The 17459-nt window shown below is 41.1% G+C and overlaps 1 protein-coding gene and 1 non-coding gene across 2 annotated transcripts in view; one reads left to right on the top strand and one right to left on the bottom strand.

The window, feature by feature from the left end:
- Positions 1–4246, bottom strand: part of ippk (inositol 1,3,4,5,6-pentakisphosphate 2-kinase) — a 97502-nt gene extending 93256 nt beyond the window's left edge. Inside the window, exon 1 of the mRNA XM_080181787.1 lies at positions 4033–4246. Coding sequence (XP_080037913.1) covers positions 4033–4113 — 81 coding nt within the window. The 5' untranslated portion in view covers positions 4114–4246. The remainder of the gene's footprint in view (positions 1–4032) is intronic.
- A 10916-nt stretch (positions 4247–15162) lies between these two features.
- On the top strand, positions 15163–15265 carry LOC145341632 (U6 spliceosomal RNA). The gene has a single exon (XR_013886401.1). It is a non-coding gene; the product is annotated as a U6 spliceosomal RNA (small nuclear RNA).
- Positions 15266–17459: the final 2194 nt, after the last annotated feature.

Below are 17459 nucleotides of genomic sequence, written 5' to 3'. Positions count from 1 at the left end.
CGTAAGTACGGCGCCCAAAACTGCACACAGTACTCCAGCTGCGGCCTCACCAATGCCCTATACAGCCGCAGCAAGACCTCCCTACTTTTATATTCAATCCCCCTCGCTATGAAGGCCAGCATCCCATTCGCCTTCCTGACCACCTGCTGCACCTGCAAGCTGGGTTTTTGCGACTCATGCACAAGGACCCCGAGGTCCCTCTGCACCGTCGCCTGCTGCAGTTTTTCTCCACGTAAGTAATAATCCTTCCTACCATTATTCCTACCAAAGCGGACCACCTCGCACTTGCCAACATTAAATTCCATTTGCCAGTTCCTGGCCCATTCGCCCAGCCTATCTAGATCCTTCTGCAGACTCTCCACACCCTCCGCGCAATTTGCCGTTCCAATCTTGGTGTCATCAGCGAATTTCGACACCATACACTCGGTTCCCTCCTCCAAATCATCTATATAAATGGTAAATAGCTGAGGCCCCAGCACCGACCCCTGGGGCACTCCACTAGTCACCAACCGCCAATCCGAATAGCACCCATTCACCCCCACTCTCTGCCTCCTATTTGACAACCAATCCTCTATCCACGCTAACACCCTACCCCCAACTCCATGCCCCCTGACCTTCTGCAATAACCTCTTGTGAGGTACCTTGTCAAACGCCTTCTGAAAATCAAGAAAGACCACATCCATCGGCTCTCCTCTATCCACCGCCCTAGACACATCCTCACAGAACTCCAATAAATTTGTCAGACACGACTTCCCCTCAATGAAACCGTGCTGCGTCTGCTCTATCAAGCAATTCCCCTCAAGATGCCTTGCTATTTTCTCCTTGATGACGGATTCTAACATTTTACCTACAACAGACGTTAAACTAACCGGCCTATAATTCCCTGCCTTTTGCCTGGCACCCTTCTTAAACAACGGCGTAACATTAGCCGTTTTCCAATCTTCCGTCGCTTCCCCGGAATCCAGCGACGTTTGGAAAATAACCACCAAGGCATCCACTATCACCACCGCCATTTCTTTCAGAACCCTCGGATGCATTCCATCCAGTCCTGGGGACTTGTCCACAATCAGTCCCTCCAGTCTGTCGAGCACCGCCTCTCTAGTAACAATAATGTCATTGAGACCCTCCAGTCCTACCACCTTTCCATCTCTAACACCCGGCAAATTATTCACATCCTGCTCCGTGAAGACCTTTTGGTGCTGTATAAGTCTAGGGCTCTCTCAATTCAAAAACTGATCACTTTCCAATCAGAGACAATAACAGCCATTACTTGAGTAGACTAACAGGCTTATAATTTCCTAGTCTAATTTCTACTGTGGAAAAATTACTCAAATCTAATATTATGGACAGGGTGACCAAGCACTTCAGTAAATATAAATTGATTTAAATTATCTCAAAGTTAAACTAGGTACATAACTAGAGGTAAAAGTGTCTGCAGACACTATTTAAATGAGCTTCCTGAAGACCTTTGCATTTTCACAGGAGCCTATTAACAAAAAGAATGCATGAAATTGAAGCAAACTTACTGATGCAAGAAACAAAAGGGATAACAGCTTTCTATTTGATAGGTTACAAATTGTGGTCTTCAATCATTTTACTGTACACTCAGGGAAAAAGCACAGAACATCCAAGCTTGTTGATGGCACTAGTATCAATGGAAGCATAAAGTTGAAGGATATCAATACATCATGTGATAGGAACTATAGCAGGTGAGCAAAGATAAAAGGATCAAGATGTTTTATAAATCAGGAGGATGAAAACCATGAAGTAACAAGGAGATTTAGTGTTTCTTTAAGTGATCGCTCAAATGTGAGAATGCAGTGATCAGAATTGAGCCTGATCCTATCCTCACCTCAGGATCATAGAATTGTTCTTCTCTAAATGCCACATCAAATAACATAGAAATATTTGGAAACCATGGTTGCCTATCATAGCGACAGTGGATGCCCTCATTATTAGGGTTCTGGTTAAGCCATTCTTTCAGGTAATTGTGTGGCTTTCTTTGCCATCAGTCTCTTTCTCCATTATTCCATCTGGTAGTGATTAAGCACTCCAACTTCTTTGCGTGGATAACATGTCTAAAAAAAGTATTTTTCTTTTGAGGTTATTTAAAGGTTTCTCCTCTTCTTTAGTACAGCTTCTTCAGTTTTTCTCCACTCAGCTTACCCTTAAGCACCATGTTTCAAAAGTTGATGATTTTCTTTTTTTCCTCTTTTCCAATGTGCCAAGCTTTATATCCTTAGTTCATTGCCAACGGAGTACAAAGATTCTTGTTTCAGATGTTAAAAACACTTCACAGAATCCATACAATGCAGAAGGCAGCCATTCAACCCATCAAGTCTGCATCAACAGCAATCCCACCCAGGCCCTATCCTCAAAACCAATGTATTTGCCTTGCTAATCCCCTTGTCACTAAGGGGCAATTTTGCATGGCCAATCAACCTAACCTGCACATCTTTGAACTGTGGGAGGAAATCAGAATGCCCAGAGGAAATCCACACAGACATCTGGTGAACATGCAAACTCCACACAGTCACCCAAGGCCAGAATTGAACCAGTGTCCCTGGCACTGAGTACTAACCATTGCTTCACTGCGTCAAGTTTTTTTTGGATTTCAATACTACTTTTGATATTTATTGTTACTGTGCTTCCTAGATAGAGGAATTGATTGACTTATTCTAAATTGCTTCAACTTACCATGAACTTTGGATACTGAATGTTACTTTGTCATTAACAAAGTGTATGTTTACTCGCAGTTGAATGCAAGCACCTACCACTTCCCTTTACAAGTGAATCGGTTAATAGCATCATGGGAGAGTAATCAAAATTAGTAATTCTGATCAATATTTTCCTTACAATCCCAGAATGCCAATGATCAAATTCCTCCTGTCCCCTAGTTTTGAGAAGATCTACAAAGATACTCGGTAGCTCCCTGAAGATACACAGGAAATTTTGTGGCGGAGAAACCACACAGAAAGGCAAGACAAAACTATCAATTTTCAAAGCACAAATGAGTATACCGACAACATATATTACCTTTCAAAGCGAAATACTAGATAAAAAAAGTGTCGAAAGAGCATGGAGACTTTTAAACATCTCAGTATCCTAACGCCACCATATCGATCATACAGATAGGCGTCACTACATCACACTCGTAGGACCGCCAGTGTTCTAAAGCATCTCGAAATGGGGCAATAAGCTCGGTGCTGCGCACATACTCCAAAAGACAATGCAGTTAAATAACATAAGGTGACACCAAATCCTATTCAGTGCTTTAGTGTACATTCTTTTAATATGTGGCATTTTTTTACCAAAGCGAACATAAAAAGTGACAAATTAATAAATAAACCCAAGGCAGATCACTTAAAGCACATGACCATGACGGGATAACTCTGAACCTGATTTCGTTTGTCGTATTGCTTGGAACAGGCAGCCAGCAAAAAATAAACACCTCACTGTGCCCCATCCTTTGGGGGTGGGGGATTAAATTAGATCATTGCGGATTTAAATAAATACTGCATCGTCACACCTACTTTAAAAAATTAAACCACTAAACGTCTGTTTATTCAGCGCAGCAAAACCTAATGTCACTGGTGAACGAAAAATGCTCACAGCAAGTCGGGCAGTATCTGTGGAGAGAGAAGCGCGGAGCGAAAGTTAGCAAGATCGGCGACCTTTCATCGCCTGTTTTTAATTTCAGGATTTCTCAGCGCCGGCGTCGCCTCTAAAAACGCAACTAGGCGACAGCACGATGGCAAGTTGATCTATAAAAGAGAGAGAACGTGTGTGACTGCGGAGAAATCCCGAAACACCTGGTATGTTGACAGCAACTGAAGCCTCTAACTTTCGCGCGGCGTGCTACATGCGGGCTTGGATAAGAAAGAGGAGATTTAAATTAAGATTTTTTTTCCCACATTTGTGAGAGGCTTGCTGCCCGCGGGAGAGCCGCTGCTTTCTTCTTCATTCATCCACCTCCCCTCCCCCCGTGTGCGGCAAGGAGCGCGAGCCGGCGACTGCCGTTAACCGACTAACCTGGACGTGGGAAACGACCAAACTCCGGTTGCCTTCCCCGTGGTATTTCCACTCATTCCCGTCGAGTTCCTTCACTTCCATAACTGCCAGAATTATGTTTTTATTTGTAATAACCGTGAGTTATTTATTTCCTCCTCCTCCTCCTCCTCCCCCTCTCGTTCCCTGTCCCTCACATCCACTCAAGTGCCTGATGCTCGAATCCGGTTCTGACAGCCGCGAGTCCCACCGCCGCGCGCACAGGAAGAGGAAAGCGCACCCTACCCTGACTGCCGGAAGTTCCAGCCCCCCGACCGTCCGTGTTTGGCTGAACCGGCGGCGAGTGGCTCCTGATTGGTAAGCCTGCTGCTCGTGGCCCCCCCTCCTCCTCCTCCTCCTCCTCCTCCTCCCCAAGCTGTTCCCCAAGTTCGGTTGAGAGGAAGAGCCTGAGGTGGTTGGTGAGTGGCTCCTGACGCGGTTCTTCCTTCTCAAAAAGCCCACACCAATTCGGGGGTTACAGAAAGCAGCGGATGTGAAACATGGAGAAACAGTTTTAAATACCAAATAAGAAATGCCGCAAATCTGAAACACCAACAGAAAATGCTCGAACTCAACAGGTGTGTTGAGGGGAGGAACAGAGTTAACATTTCAGATGTTAAAGGTCATCGACCTGAAACTTTAACTCATTTTTCAGGAACCCAAAAGCACACCAGGCTGGAAAAACGCACATTTTATTGCTTTGCTATTTATTTCTGAAAATATGAGGCAGAGTGAATACTTTAATGATGTCTGATTCCCACCACAATGAATAAATACTACTCGATGTATCTCCTGAAACCTTAGAGCAGCCTAAACTTGTGTGTGTAAAGCACGTTTGTTTCGAAGTTAATTCAGTGTTCAAATATATTATGTACCCTACTCTAATTTCAGTATCAACGTGCATGCTACTCCTTAGGTGACGTGATAAACATACTTTCGAGAGAGACATAAATTTGGAGGGCAAGTCGCTATAAAAACAAGCACTGGTTCACTTCCGGAAGGATAGGATTGAGAAGCAGATGAGTTTTGTTGAACTTGAATGGACTACTCCACACAAGGATTCATGTAGAGTCTTGGTCTATATGATATATAAAGGATATAGAAACATTGACGAAGGTGTTTAAAAAAAATCATGAGGATTATAATGAAATTGGGAGAGTAGTTAACAGAAACAGTTGAACATACTAATTATTTTCTCTATTAAAGAGAAGGCTAAAGATTGATATGATAAAGGTGTAAAAGATTAAGTAAATGTTTGAAAAGATAGAGAAAATGTTTCCACTTATGGGGTATCCAAATTTAGAGGTCATAAATAAGGCAGTGCCTAATAAACCAAATAGGGAACTCCAGAGAACTTTTTGTATCTTAAGAATGTGGAAAACCAACTGTAGTTGAGGCAAACAAATATACATGCATTTAAGGAGAGCTAGATAAACATATGAGGGATAAAGAATATGCAAAGGTGGGGTGGGGAGGTACAGCAGGTTTGTGTGGAGGATAATCATCAGTACAGACTAATTGAGTGAATGACCTGTGTTTGTGTTGTGTACTTGGTGTAGCTCAGCTCAATGTAACATTCAGTTCTATTTAAGTGAAAATTAGATCAATATAAAGATCAGTTTATTGTCTAACATACTTTGAAGATTTTGTAACAGGGTAAAAAACATGGTATTTGCAAACTTAAGGCGTGAAATTGTAATATTGAATCTGTTCTAATTTGGAAAAAAAATCACATGGACTGATCTACAAATAAAGGGATCAATACTCTACACAGTTAAGTGCAAATATTTCCGAAAATAAAATATTGGGCCTTAAAAAGCAGTCATACGAATTCCCTTCAGGACCATTAGAATGCCCATTCAGTTCAGTTTATCGTGCCGTGCTTTTGATTTTTGCTCTTGCTGTAGCAAATTTCTAAATCTTTATTACCTAACATGGTAAATGAGATCAGTGTGCATTTTCATTGCGGCTTTTGTTGGTTCTATGAAAGTAAAATGTATTGTTGTCATTTCTGGGAATGGTGGATGACTGCACAAATGCCCTGTGGCTAGAGTGTTTTTGTTTCATAGGGGTCAGAGAATTGAGTTTATTTATCCACACTGTTTAATGTTTTAATTAGAGCTGTCAAATGATTTGAGAAGAATAATCATGATCAATCTTGCAATTAGAAATTGTAATCTTGATTTTAGTCATATGCTTAATTGATACAATTACAGCATCCATCTCATTCTAGTTCATTTTATTATAGTGCTATTTTATTAACTTATCAGCCAAAAAATCATAGTGTTGGAATTTTCCATTTCTAGATTCATGTGCCTGTCCCTCTTTTATTGTTTCAATTTATTGACACAGAATGATATTAAAAATTCACAAATTGAACTTGTTATTGTGAAGTGAACATTAAAAGCTTTTTTAAAAATTGTATCTGTAAACGTAAGTTGAAAAGGGAAATTGTTTGACTTTCTATCACTACCTCCAAAGGAAAATGGAGCGCAACCTTAAAATAGTCATATCTAGATGAACAAAAACAACAAAATAATGGATTGAGCGACTGACTCATCGACTAACTGCACAATAGGTCTTTGTGTATTTATTTCTGTGACTCAGTGTCTACTGATGTGCACCATACATGTAGATGCAATTGAACTGATAAAAAGTATTTATTAAAGACTTTTGTTGCTAATAGTTTGCCCCCCACCACCACCCCTGTTTTAGGAATCACAAAACAAAATAGTTTGTTCTGATATGCTAAAAATGTGTTTTAAAGTTTCATTCTAGTCTATTATCATCTGGCTTTGGAACACACTATGGCTGGAATTTTACCAACCTACTGGAGAAGGGCTACTGGAGAATTCATAACTGGCAGCAAAAGTCATCGAGAGAGAAGCCTGACCTCTGAACATTGCCTCTGGTAATATCTAAATCGACAATCAGATTGGCAGGAGGATCTTGCTATGAAATGTGGCGGGAAGGTAGACCTATGAAACAAGCATTTAATTGCAGTTGTAACAGGTTTTTCAAATGTTTACAAAACCACAAAGGGTGAATGAGAATATTAGAATTTTACCAGCTGTAATGAGGCAGAAGGTGAGAGTTGATTGCAGTTAGCAACCATTGTGAAAGGTTGTGTCTTGATAATGAGAGTGAAACTGAATGAACAATAGCAATAACAAATTGGAGCAAAGACGTTAACTTATCTAACACAGCAGAGGCATCCTGGTTTAGTGTCCTTATTGACTTGGCATTTGCACATACACAGCTGTATGATGAACATAGGATGGAGTACAGCTCTTTACCATGGGTCTCATTCACTCAGGACCTCCAATGAGGAGAACCAGAAAAAGAAAGATATGAAGCTATGAGCAGTGGAGCAGCAGCAACTAGAGGGGAACTATGATAAGCCTGCAAAGGAGCAGGGAGGAATGGGGCACAAAGGGAGGAATAGGACACAAGGACATGTAACCAGTCTCTTACAGATGGCAATACTCTCTGGCGAGAGTCTGTTAAGAGGCTCAACTTCGTGCAAATGTCAGAGTAGCTGAAAGTTGCACCTCTCTTGGGAGCTGTGTGCTATGGTGGTGAAAAAGCTGAGCCCAATGAGGAATGCCTACTACTTTCAAAGTCACTGAGATACTGAATTTTTACATCTAACAACCATTAAAGGGATATTCTGGAAATATTTATGGGTTCTGCCAGTCTGAGGCTCATCAAAATGGTGACATAAGAATATAAGAAATAGGAGCAGGAGTAGGCCATCTGGCCCTTCAAGCCTGCCCCGCCATTCAATAAGATCATGGCTGATCTGTCGTGGCTCAGTTCCACATTCCCGCCCTCTCCCCATAACCCTTAATCCCCTCTCTTATCAAAAACCCATCAACCCGCGTCTTAAAAATATTTAGCGAGGTAGCCTCCACCACTTCAACGGGCAGAGAATTCCAGAGATTCACCGCCCTTTGAGTGAAGAAGTTCTTCCTCAACTCCGTTCTAAACCACCCCCCCCCCCCTTATCTTGAGTCTGTGCCCCCTAGTCCTACTGTCCTTTGAGTGGGAAAAGTCTCTCCACCTCTATCCTATCCATCCCATTCATCATCTTATACGTCTCAATGAGATCTCCCCTCATTCTTCTAAACTCTAACGAGTACAAGCCTAGTTTATTCAGCCTCCCCTCGTAGCTCAACCCCCTCAACTCCAGCATCAGCCTAGTAAACCTCCTCTGCACTCCCTCCAAGGCCAAAATATCCTTGCGTAAGTACGGCGCCCAAAACTGCACACAGTACTCCAGCTGTGGCCTCACCAATGCCCTATACAGCCGCAGCAAGACCTCCCTACTTTTATATTCAATCCCATTCGCCTTCCTGACCACCTGCTGCACCTGCAAGCTGGGTTTTTGCGACTCATGCACAAGGACCCTGAGGTCCCTCTGCACCGTCGCCTGCTGCAGTTTTTCTCCACGTAAGTAATAATCCTTCCTACCATTATTCCTACCAAAGTGGACCACCTTGCACTTGCCAACATTAAATTCCATTTGCCAGTTCCTGGCCCATTAGCCCAGCCTGTCTAGATCCTTCTGCAGACTCTCCACACCCTCTGCGCAATTTGCCGTTCCACCAATCTTGGTGTCATCAGCAAATTTCGATACCATACACTCAGTTCCCTCCTCCAGATCATCTATATAAATGGTAAATAGCTGAGGCCCCAGCACCGACCCCCGGGGCACTCCACTAGTCACCAACCGCCAATCTGAATAACACCCATTGACCCCCACTCTCTGCCTCCTATTTGACAACCAGTCCTCTATCCACACTAACACCCTACCCCCAACTCCATGTCCCCTGACCTTCTGCAATAACCTCTTGTGAGGTACCTTGTCAAACGCCTTCTGAAAATCAAGAAAGACCACATCCACCGGCTCTCCTCTATCCACCGCCCTAGACACATCCTCATAGAACTCCAGTAACCTATGCCATATTAAAGAGGCCAGAATATACACTTTTGCAGTGATCATATAGTCAGGTTGAAGGGGATCATCTGATTTAATGGCCATCATTAGATGACCCCAGGTACAAGTTGTCCTTGACTGCATATATGTATCATCGTGGGCCAGGCACACAGTCTTCATCAAAGGAAGGAATTCCATTGGGTCAAAGTACAACTGGTCCTCAATCACAGAAAATGGATCCTTGATGTTTGTGTAAGATTCCCAAGAAGGTCTCAATGTCTGCATAACAAGGCAATCCCAGAAGCTCACCTTAATGGATGGATATTTGGTGATAAGAGCTACACATTAAAGATGCTACCGAATACCTGAGATGAAGCTAAGCACAGCCATAATGGATACAACAGCTGACACAGAACATAGGCATCAGAATTGCGTCTTCATAAGCCCTAAGTAGATCTGATGAAGCCCTTCAATATAGTTCAGCAACAGCATCACGGGTGAAGGAGATGTGCTCTTCTCTACAGAACTTCACACTCCAGAGGGAACAACAAGCACATCCTGGAGTGCCTTCTCTGAGACTAAAGATAGGGAGGGGGACAATGCAACAGGTTGAAGACCCTGAATGACAGCAAGCAAAGTCAATAAGATACACAGAGTCTCTCAACTTGAGTACAAGTATGTTTCACAAAGCCTTACTACACACCCAGCCAGTCAAATAAACTCTTCACTTTCTACAGCCCTGTTGCTATTTCCTAGGATTCACTATTTCCCTGGGCCCACCATTTACACAAGGCAACATCAAGGGAAGTGCATTGACCTCATTCAGTATGGCCATCATTGTCTTTGGAGGAACCAGTGAACTGTGAAGGACACAGTTGTAAAAAAAAGTAAAGGATGCTTTTAGTGGTGCACCAGTTCAGAATTAATTTAAGGCACATATGTAACAGTAACATCTAACATCAAAATACAAGCCATTATACCTTGGCGTAGCAAAGTGGATTTCTTCATATTGAGTGCTTTTAAATTGTTCTTTGCTTGCTTTGTTAATTTGAGATGGAGACAGACTTCTGACATTTCTGTTCCTTGGCTCTTGATGATCCTGGTTGTTTTCCTCTGGCTGACTGAGGCTTGAAGGACCGTAGCATATTAGATGAACCTCTTCTGTGTATCTTATTGAGACACTGCTGTCACCATCAGTGGGCTGAGGAATCACTGTCCATGCCAGAAATGCCTTAATAAGTACTCCACAGTGCAAGGGCACACTCAACCCCACCATTCCTTGTGCACATCTAAGCATCTAATGATGACTCCAGGCTTTCATTTTCCCTCTCATCTGACCATTGCTCCAGAGCTCATGAACAAAACTGTCCTCTGTACCCTTACAGCCTGGATCAGAATCTGCAGGGAGGCATCATTGAATCTTGAAGCTACCCTTGATCTTCTGACAACAATTGGTACAGTCACCAGTGTTCTCTGACTGCTGTATCCAGGGCTACTACATGAAAACATTCTGTTGGCTGCTTTTTAAAAATTTTATCAGCTATTCAGGAGTCCATATTGAGCACCTCACCCAGCATCAAATTTACAGTATTGGGACCCTGTACTCACTATTTCTGAGCCCCCTCACCCAAAACTTCCCCCTCCCTCTTCGGCCCACATCCTCCAGAATGCGATGGCAGAAGCCACAAAAATACACTTTTATAGATCACTGCTTCTTCACTTGTGAAAACTTGCCTTTATGAATAATTGCTTTGCTGAAATCCAAGCTGACCTATTTGTGAAGCTGTGATTCTGATCACAGATTTCCTAGAACACTCGCTCTAGCCTTGCTCATACCTCTCTCTCTCTCTCTCTCAGACAATTTTCCTCCATCAACCTCCTCATGTGCTGCCCCCCCCCCCCATCCTGTTCTCACCCAAACCCCTCAATACTCCTACTCTGATTTTGCTCACCTCTGGATCCTCCGCCTACTCAGATGCCTCACCACTCAGATCCTCTGTCCACTTCCCTGCCTCACCTCTGTCTGCTGCCTCGCATGTGGTTTGCTGCCTCACCTGGTGCCTCCTGCTGGGCTGAGATCTGCTACCTCACGCATACCTGGCGAGGGAGAGGTGGATGCGGTGAGTGACAGATGTGGGTGAAGCAAGGAGAGTGAGGTCCTGAGGTGAGGGAGAGGCAGCTGTGATGAACAGGTCAGGGCCTTACTCTGCCTGATGCCTGCCTCATCCATGTCCACCTGGTGCTCACCAGTGGCTTCTCCCTCATCTCAGGACCTTGCTGTCCTGCTGCCTGTCTCACACCCCTGCCTGGTGCTCACTGCAGTCACCTCGTCTTAATTCTCAGTGCTTTTCCCTGCTTGCAACTGGAGTCCAAGTCCAATTCAAACATTTAAATATTTTCCCTTCTTGGTATCTTCCCTTCCACTCTTTGCTTCTCATCCAATCACAGCCTGGTTTCACTCTTATCAGGAGCAAATGCAGGGAGCCTGTAACTGGAGGAGCAGCTTCACTGTTTTTTTCTCAAATATTAGCCAGACCAGCTGAGTGTTCCACAATGGGCTCTGTCCAAGGCCAGTCTTCCGTCAATAATAACCCTTTATTTATAATGTGTTTGAAATTCCATTCAGCAGCTACAGACAGTCGGTCAGTCCTGAGTCTTCCGACCACCAGCCTGAGTGCAGCCAGCTGGTTTTAAACCTCCCACTGTTCCTTGCCTTTTGAGAGAACCTTCACTCGCCTAATAGGGAAGCTCGTTGGCCATGGGGGATCACTGATGATCCCCCATGGCCAACATAGCAACCCACACCCCCCCTGTTATTCAGGGCCCTGTGTATTTGATTGTAAATTTGCCTATTTGCCTCTGACCTCACCTGCTCAACCATGACACTAGCTTTCAGTTCCAGTGACAGGACTTGTTTCCATAAAATTCTGGCCCATATTATAATATCTGCTATCAAGTCTGGTTTGGAAAACACCCCTTTTGTGCTTTTCTCTATCTGGTGTTGCCACAAGAAAAGAAGATGCAAGTCTGTGCTGCTTACAATGATATTAGCAAATTTGTACAACTACTAGGAGTCACAAGGCTTACAGAGCCAGACAAATTCAATAGGTAGGATGAATCACTTATGGATAGGTTTTGGACAAGAACCACACTGTGTATTTAAAATCTAAACACTGATTATGTATTTACTATAAACATTTAGTAGTCAGTATATTTAAAGCAGCAATTTTCCACAACAATGTCACATGAAATGGATTTCAAAAATGTATTCATCAAGTAACTTTTCTAAAAAAAAAATGCTTTTACAATTTGTCAATCTTGTTTTACAGTGCTCCTCCTCAGATCCTCTGTCCATCTCCCATATTGAATGTAAAATTTCAGGGGTCTCAGTACTCTCTGACTCCCACTCAAGACTTTAGCACAAAAGTCTAGGCTGACACACCATTGCAACTCTGAGGGAGTACTGCCCTATTGGGGTGCCATCTTTCTGCGTTAAAGTTAGTGTTTTAGTTAAAGAAACAAAGGGCCCAATTTTAACTTTATATAAGTGAATGGGTCTTGGTTTAGTTAAAATCAGACCCAGAAAACTGCCTCGCTGTTGCTAATTTCATTGTTAATACAAGAGGGGGCTACATTTTAGGATTTGAGTTTCCATTGCTCAACCTCCTACACTATATGGTCTGGAGAACCAAAACCATATCTCTTGGATAAGCTTTGCAAAAATCAAGCTTGCTGTGATTGCAAAACAGGGAAAGCAGCAATTCACTAAGTTGAACAATGTGATATATATTTAGCTAGCCAACTAACTGTACCTCCTAGACGGAATGGTTTGCCAGCAGGATCAGTTTGAGTTTAAAGTTTACTCTCCTTGTAATTTCAATGATGAATTAATGTGCATTAAAAAAAATCTCAAAACAAATAAACTGTTTGATTGCAGAAGTTAACTGTGATTAATTGACAGTTTAATGGTATTGTTACTGAGGTGGAAAAGAAATCAGGATTGTACAGTGCTCTTCATTGACATTGCACAGGTCACCTCCCGAGTTCACTGAGACCTTGAGTTTTCCACATCTGAGGATTAAATTTAAATTTATTTCAGGACAAACAGGGATCTTACCAAGTTGTCTATAAGCATCATGGATCTGGACAGAGTGGTGGCAAGATGATCTTGGTGACAATTGATTTTCTGCCTTTCAAAATCAAGAGAGGATGGAACATTGGGAAACAAAGGAAGTGCACCTGGCCAAAGATGCTCAAGGAATCTGAGAAAGATAGAAAGTTCATACCTCATCTCACAATACAAAATTAAAAAGGCAACATCTTTAGAGAACATGTTCAGTCACACAGGGGCACACAGGTGGTTGGGAAGTATGGAGGTCTGATGCCAATTCACCAAGCTCTGGGGACAAGGGACCTCAACACGATAGGCATGAGGCATTTATCAGTTATGAACACTATCTAATACTGCTTATTGGTTATGATCAATAGTACATTGGACATTTGACTACTTTTTCTCTCGTTGCCTTTTTAAAAGATAGATTGGGGGAAAGGCATAGACTGAGTTGCTCAACAAAGAGCTGGTGTAGACGTGATGAACTGAATTGTCTCCTGTCCCATTATGATTCTGAGTCCATGAATGTACTTAGATTTAAATTTGTATTTTAAAACAAATCCTTTCTCAATTTCTTTCTGTGGAAAGAGACAAAAATCTACAAATGTGGCAAAAGACATTAAAAGAGATATTTCAATTCTCATTTCAGCATTTGAAGCAGAACAATAAGATTTTGATATCATGCAGCAGATGTGTTTTTGTTATGTGAAACAGTCCTCAAGACTACTATTGGCTCAGTGGGTCTTCAAATGTTTGGGTCCTAATGATCACTGACCTGGAAGTTCAGTGACACTCAGAAGAATTCTCAGTTATTGCTATTCTGCTAAGTTTCACGATTCATGGATAATGTTGGCACATTTCTTTCTAACTTCAAAATCAGAATTAATTTAATTTTCAGTTTTTTGTTTGTCTGGGTCACCAATGGAACTGTCACCCACTGAAAATTAACTTCCTTAAAATAGCTAAACACATGAAAAAAAAATGAACTGCTTAAATTCATTTAAAAATATTACTTCCTCATAACCACTGCCAACCATATATGGCTGCTCACCACAATGCATTCACAATTTGAATATTTGGTTTCGCAATTTAATATATCTTTCCATCTTGCTGCTAATTAAAATTTGTTTTTTTATTTATGCATCTGTGTATGAGGAAAGTTCTATATAAAGCAAAAATCCTTATTTTGTGTGTTTTTTTTAAAAAGTTGCTTTATAAAGAAATAATGGGAAAATTAAGCAAATTAGTGCTATTGTTGCCTGACTCGATATGCTGTCGTCAATGATTTGTGTTCCTTCAAGGTTCATCACCATTTAGTCCCTTTTACAAGTTAATGTTTCTCAATTGGAAGCCTCTTTAAATGGAGCAGAAAAAGAAAATAAAGCCATGTTAAAATTTGTAATTTTGTTTCTTTTGTTATCTTCCATTTTCACCTTCTTAGGCAATCCCTTAGGATCGAGGATGACTTGCTTCCAAGGCAGTTTGATGGCCGATAGTCCACCTGTGGACTCTGCCACTTATGGAACAGATGGTGCTTTAAAGGTTGGGTAGATGGCTTTGGCAGTTTGTGTGCTCCCTCTGACAACTCTGCTTCTACACATTTCTGACAAAGTCTTTTGATGTGTTTGCTACCTACCTGAATGAGCCTGCTCTGTTTAAATAGATCACAAGCCATGGTTTCCCATGAGTCAGCGGCTGTTACATGTTGAAATATATTAACACATCAATTCCACAAATCCTCATCAAAAACTAAAAGGGTTTGTGGTGCTTCACTATCCTCAAACAAAAGACAATGAAGGGTTGTTTATCATGGAGGACACATTTTTTTAAGGGAAGAATACATTATGTAAGCCAGTTCCCCTTTTTCACGTGTTGCAACTTAGTCGAACCTCCCTGGAGATCTCTTTGTTAACTTAAGTCAACCTGAAGCAAACTCAAAACAAAAACAACAGAGAATGGGAATGAGAAGTCAGAATTTATTTGTTGTTTTAGTGTAAGATAAATGTTTTGTCTTATTATGTTCCTGTGAAGGGCCCAGGGATGTCTTACTCTAATTAAACAATCACCTTGGAGGACATGGTCATACTAAAATTGGAATGATACAGAGAAGGTTAGCATGGCCCTTGAGCAAGGATGACAAGCAAATTTGTGAAGCGTTCCATGTTTTGCAACACACAACAATGTTCTTTATTCCACAAACATCATATTCATCACTAAACTCATTATCATAAATATTGGTGAAGTCAGAACACAGGCATATGAATCTGGAATAAAGTATCATTTGCTTTGAAGCAATAGTAAACACCAAAAAACAACAAATCTAATGGTGGTTTAGTAAGTCAGGAGCCAGGGTTTCTCAGGAGTCAGTGACTGACATGTTAAAATATTTTAACACGTCACAGAAAAATGAATGTGTTTTGATAAGAATGTCAGAAAACTATGACTAAGACTGCTGATGTCCTGCTATGAATTTACTCTGGGTTTTAAATATTGATTCTGTGATTTCCAATTTTGGTTTATTAAAACCAATCTTGTAAAATCTAGCATTAAAAATTAGAGCTTCAATATGTTTTATAATGTTCTAAATCCAAAGAGTTATATAACATCATTGAGGATGACTGTGATCAGGAACACTGGCCAATTCTTTCATTTCTATTCAGGGCAATTGTAGCACCATCATTGTAAGTGAGGTTAGCTAGCTCAGCACAATTTGGGATCTAACAATCATGTCCTTTAAACAGGTACATATTGAGAATGTCAGAAGTGTAAAATTTGTTGTTTCATAGCATGATAAACATCAGTTGGAGAAAATTTGATCACTTATTATTAATACTTGCAGAGAACTGTTTTGGATTCATGAAGTACCATTCATTAGAATGGTGTAGTGGGAACAGAAGAATTGTGATTATTTTGAGCGTTGCATTATTCACAGCATGATTGGAAAACAATTTTATATGGGGAATGTTATCCCTTTTTATCTCTCCTTGCTTTTATTCTAATACTAAAGTGTCTGTTTCGAGGTAAAAAATTATGAAATTGTCTCATCATACCACTATCCAGTCTTTGTACTGTATCCAGAATTGAAGTTTATTTACCTTTCCAATTTTATCTTTAATTCTTCCTACAAATTGCTGGATCCACTTATACTTATTCTGTGGCAGTCTGCATGTTTGCTTTCCCAAATGATCTCTTTCTCTTCCCCTCACGTGAGGAGATTTCACTAAAACAATCAGAATGTCAATAATTTGGATCAAATAATTTAGAAAATAATGAGGCAAATTTTAAATCCCAAAAATGGATAGTTTTGGGTCAGATGTGATGTAAACATATTAAAACTCTCAAATCCAAACCCACTCATCCATCTGTTAAAACTAGAAGCTGGGGCACAGCGAGCAGGCAACAAACCTGCTTCCAGGAGGCAAGTTGCTCATTTGGGTCCTTGATAGTGTGACCAAATCTCTGTAACCTCTATAGATTGTATGAGGATAAATCTTCCCAGGTTTTCACCACAGAAACTTGGGACCAGAACCAGGGCATTCAAACCCTTCAATGTCGTTCAATGACTGTTCTGTATCTTGCCTCGATTTCCTTGTCTTTGCTCCACATCCCTTGATAATCCTCCTGACCAAATTTCAATCACCCAGTATTTTGGGGAAGATAATTCCAGATTTCCACTGTTATTACTATGTAAAAGTGCTATCTGATTTCATTGCTAACTGGCTTAGCGTTAATATTAAGATTATGTCCCCACGTCCTATGAACAAATAAAAAATGAATGCCATACTCCAGATGATATGTGAACAAAGTTTTATGCAACTGAAGTATCACTTTTATATTTCAACTTCTTGAAACGAAGGGCACTATTCTATTAGCCCTTTTAAATTCCTTTGCATCAGTGTAGCCACAATTTTGTGATGTGCACATATTCACCCAAATCCCTTCACATCTCCAATGCATCACCTTTAAGAAAATATTCTAATTACTAGTTTTGTTGGATACAAAATGAATTAACTGACACTTCTCTACATTGAACTGCATCATTTGCCTACTCACTTTCATCTGTTGTAATTTTGTGATTCAATCTACACAAACAAGTGTGTCTCTTAATTTTGTGCAATCTGCAAACTGTGATATATACAGTAACTCTAATATGAATATTGAATATAAAAACTGAGGTCAATATAGTTTCTTGGGGGTGGAAGTGGGGGGGAGGAGGGGACAGTGGGGGGTGGGGGGTGGTTCACATCCCACCAATCAGAGAAAGTTCTCTTTATTTCTACATTTTGCCTCTTGCCTCTAAACCAATTACCAATCCAGGCCACAAGGTTACCTCCAATTCTATATAACTTCCCAAAACTGATG

Source organism: Carcharhinus amblyrhynchos, chromosome 3 (assembly GCF_965287045.1).
Source record: "Carcharhinus amblyrhynchos chromosome 3, sCarAmb.v2.hapA, whole genome shotgun sequence".
Lineage (NCBI taxonomy): Eukaryota > Metazoa > Chordata > Chondrichthyes > Carcharhiniformes > Carcharhinidae > Carcharhinus > Carcharhinus amblyrhynchos.
The sequence above is the reverse complement of the archived record's forward strand: the minus strand, read 5'-3'. Positions and strand labels throughout refer to the sequence as shown.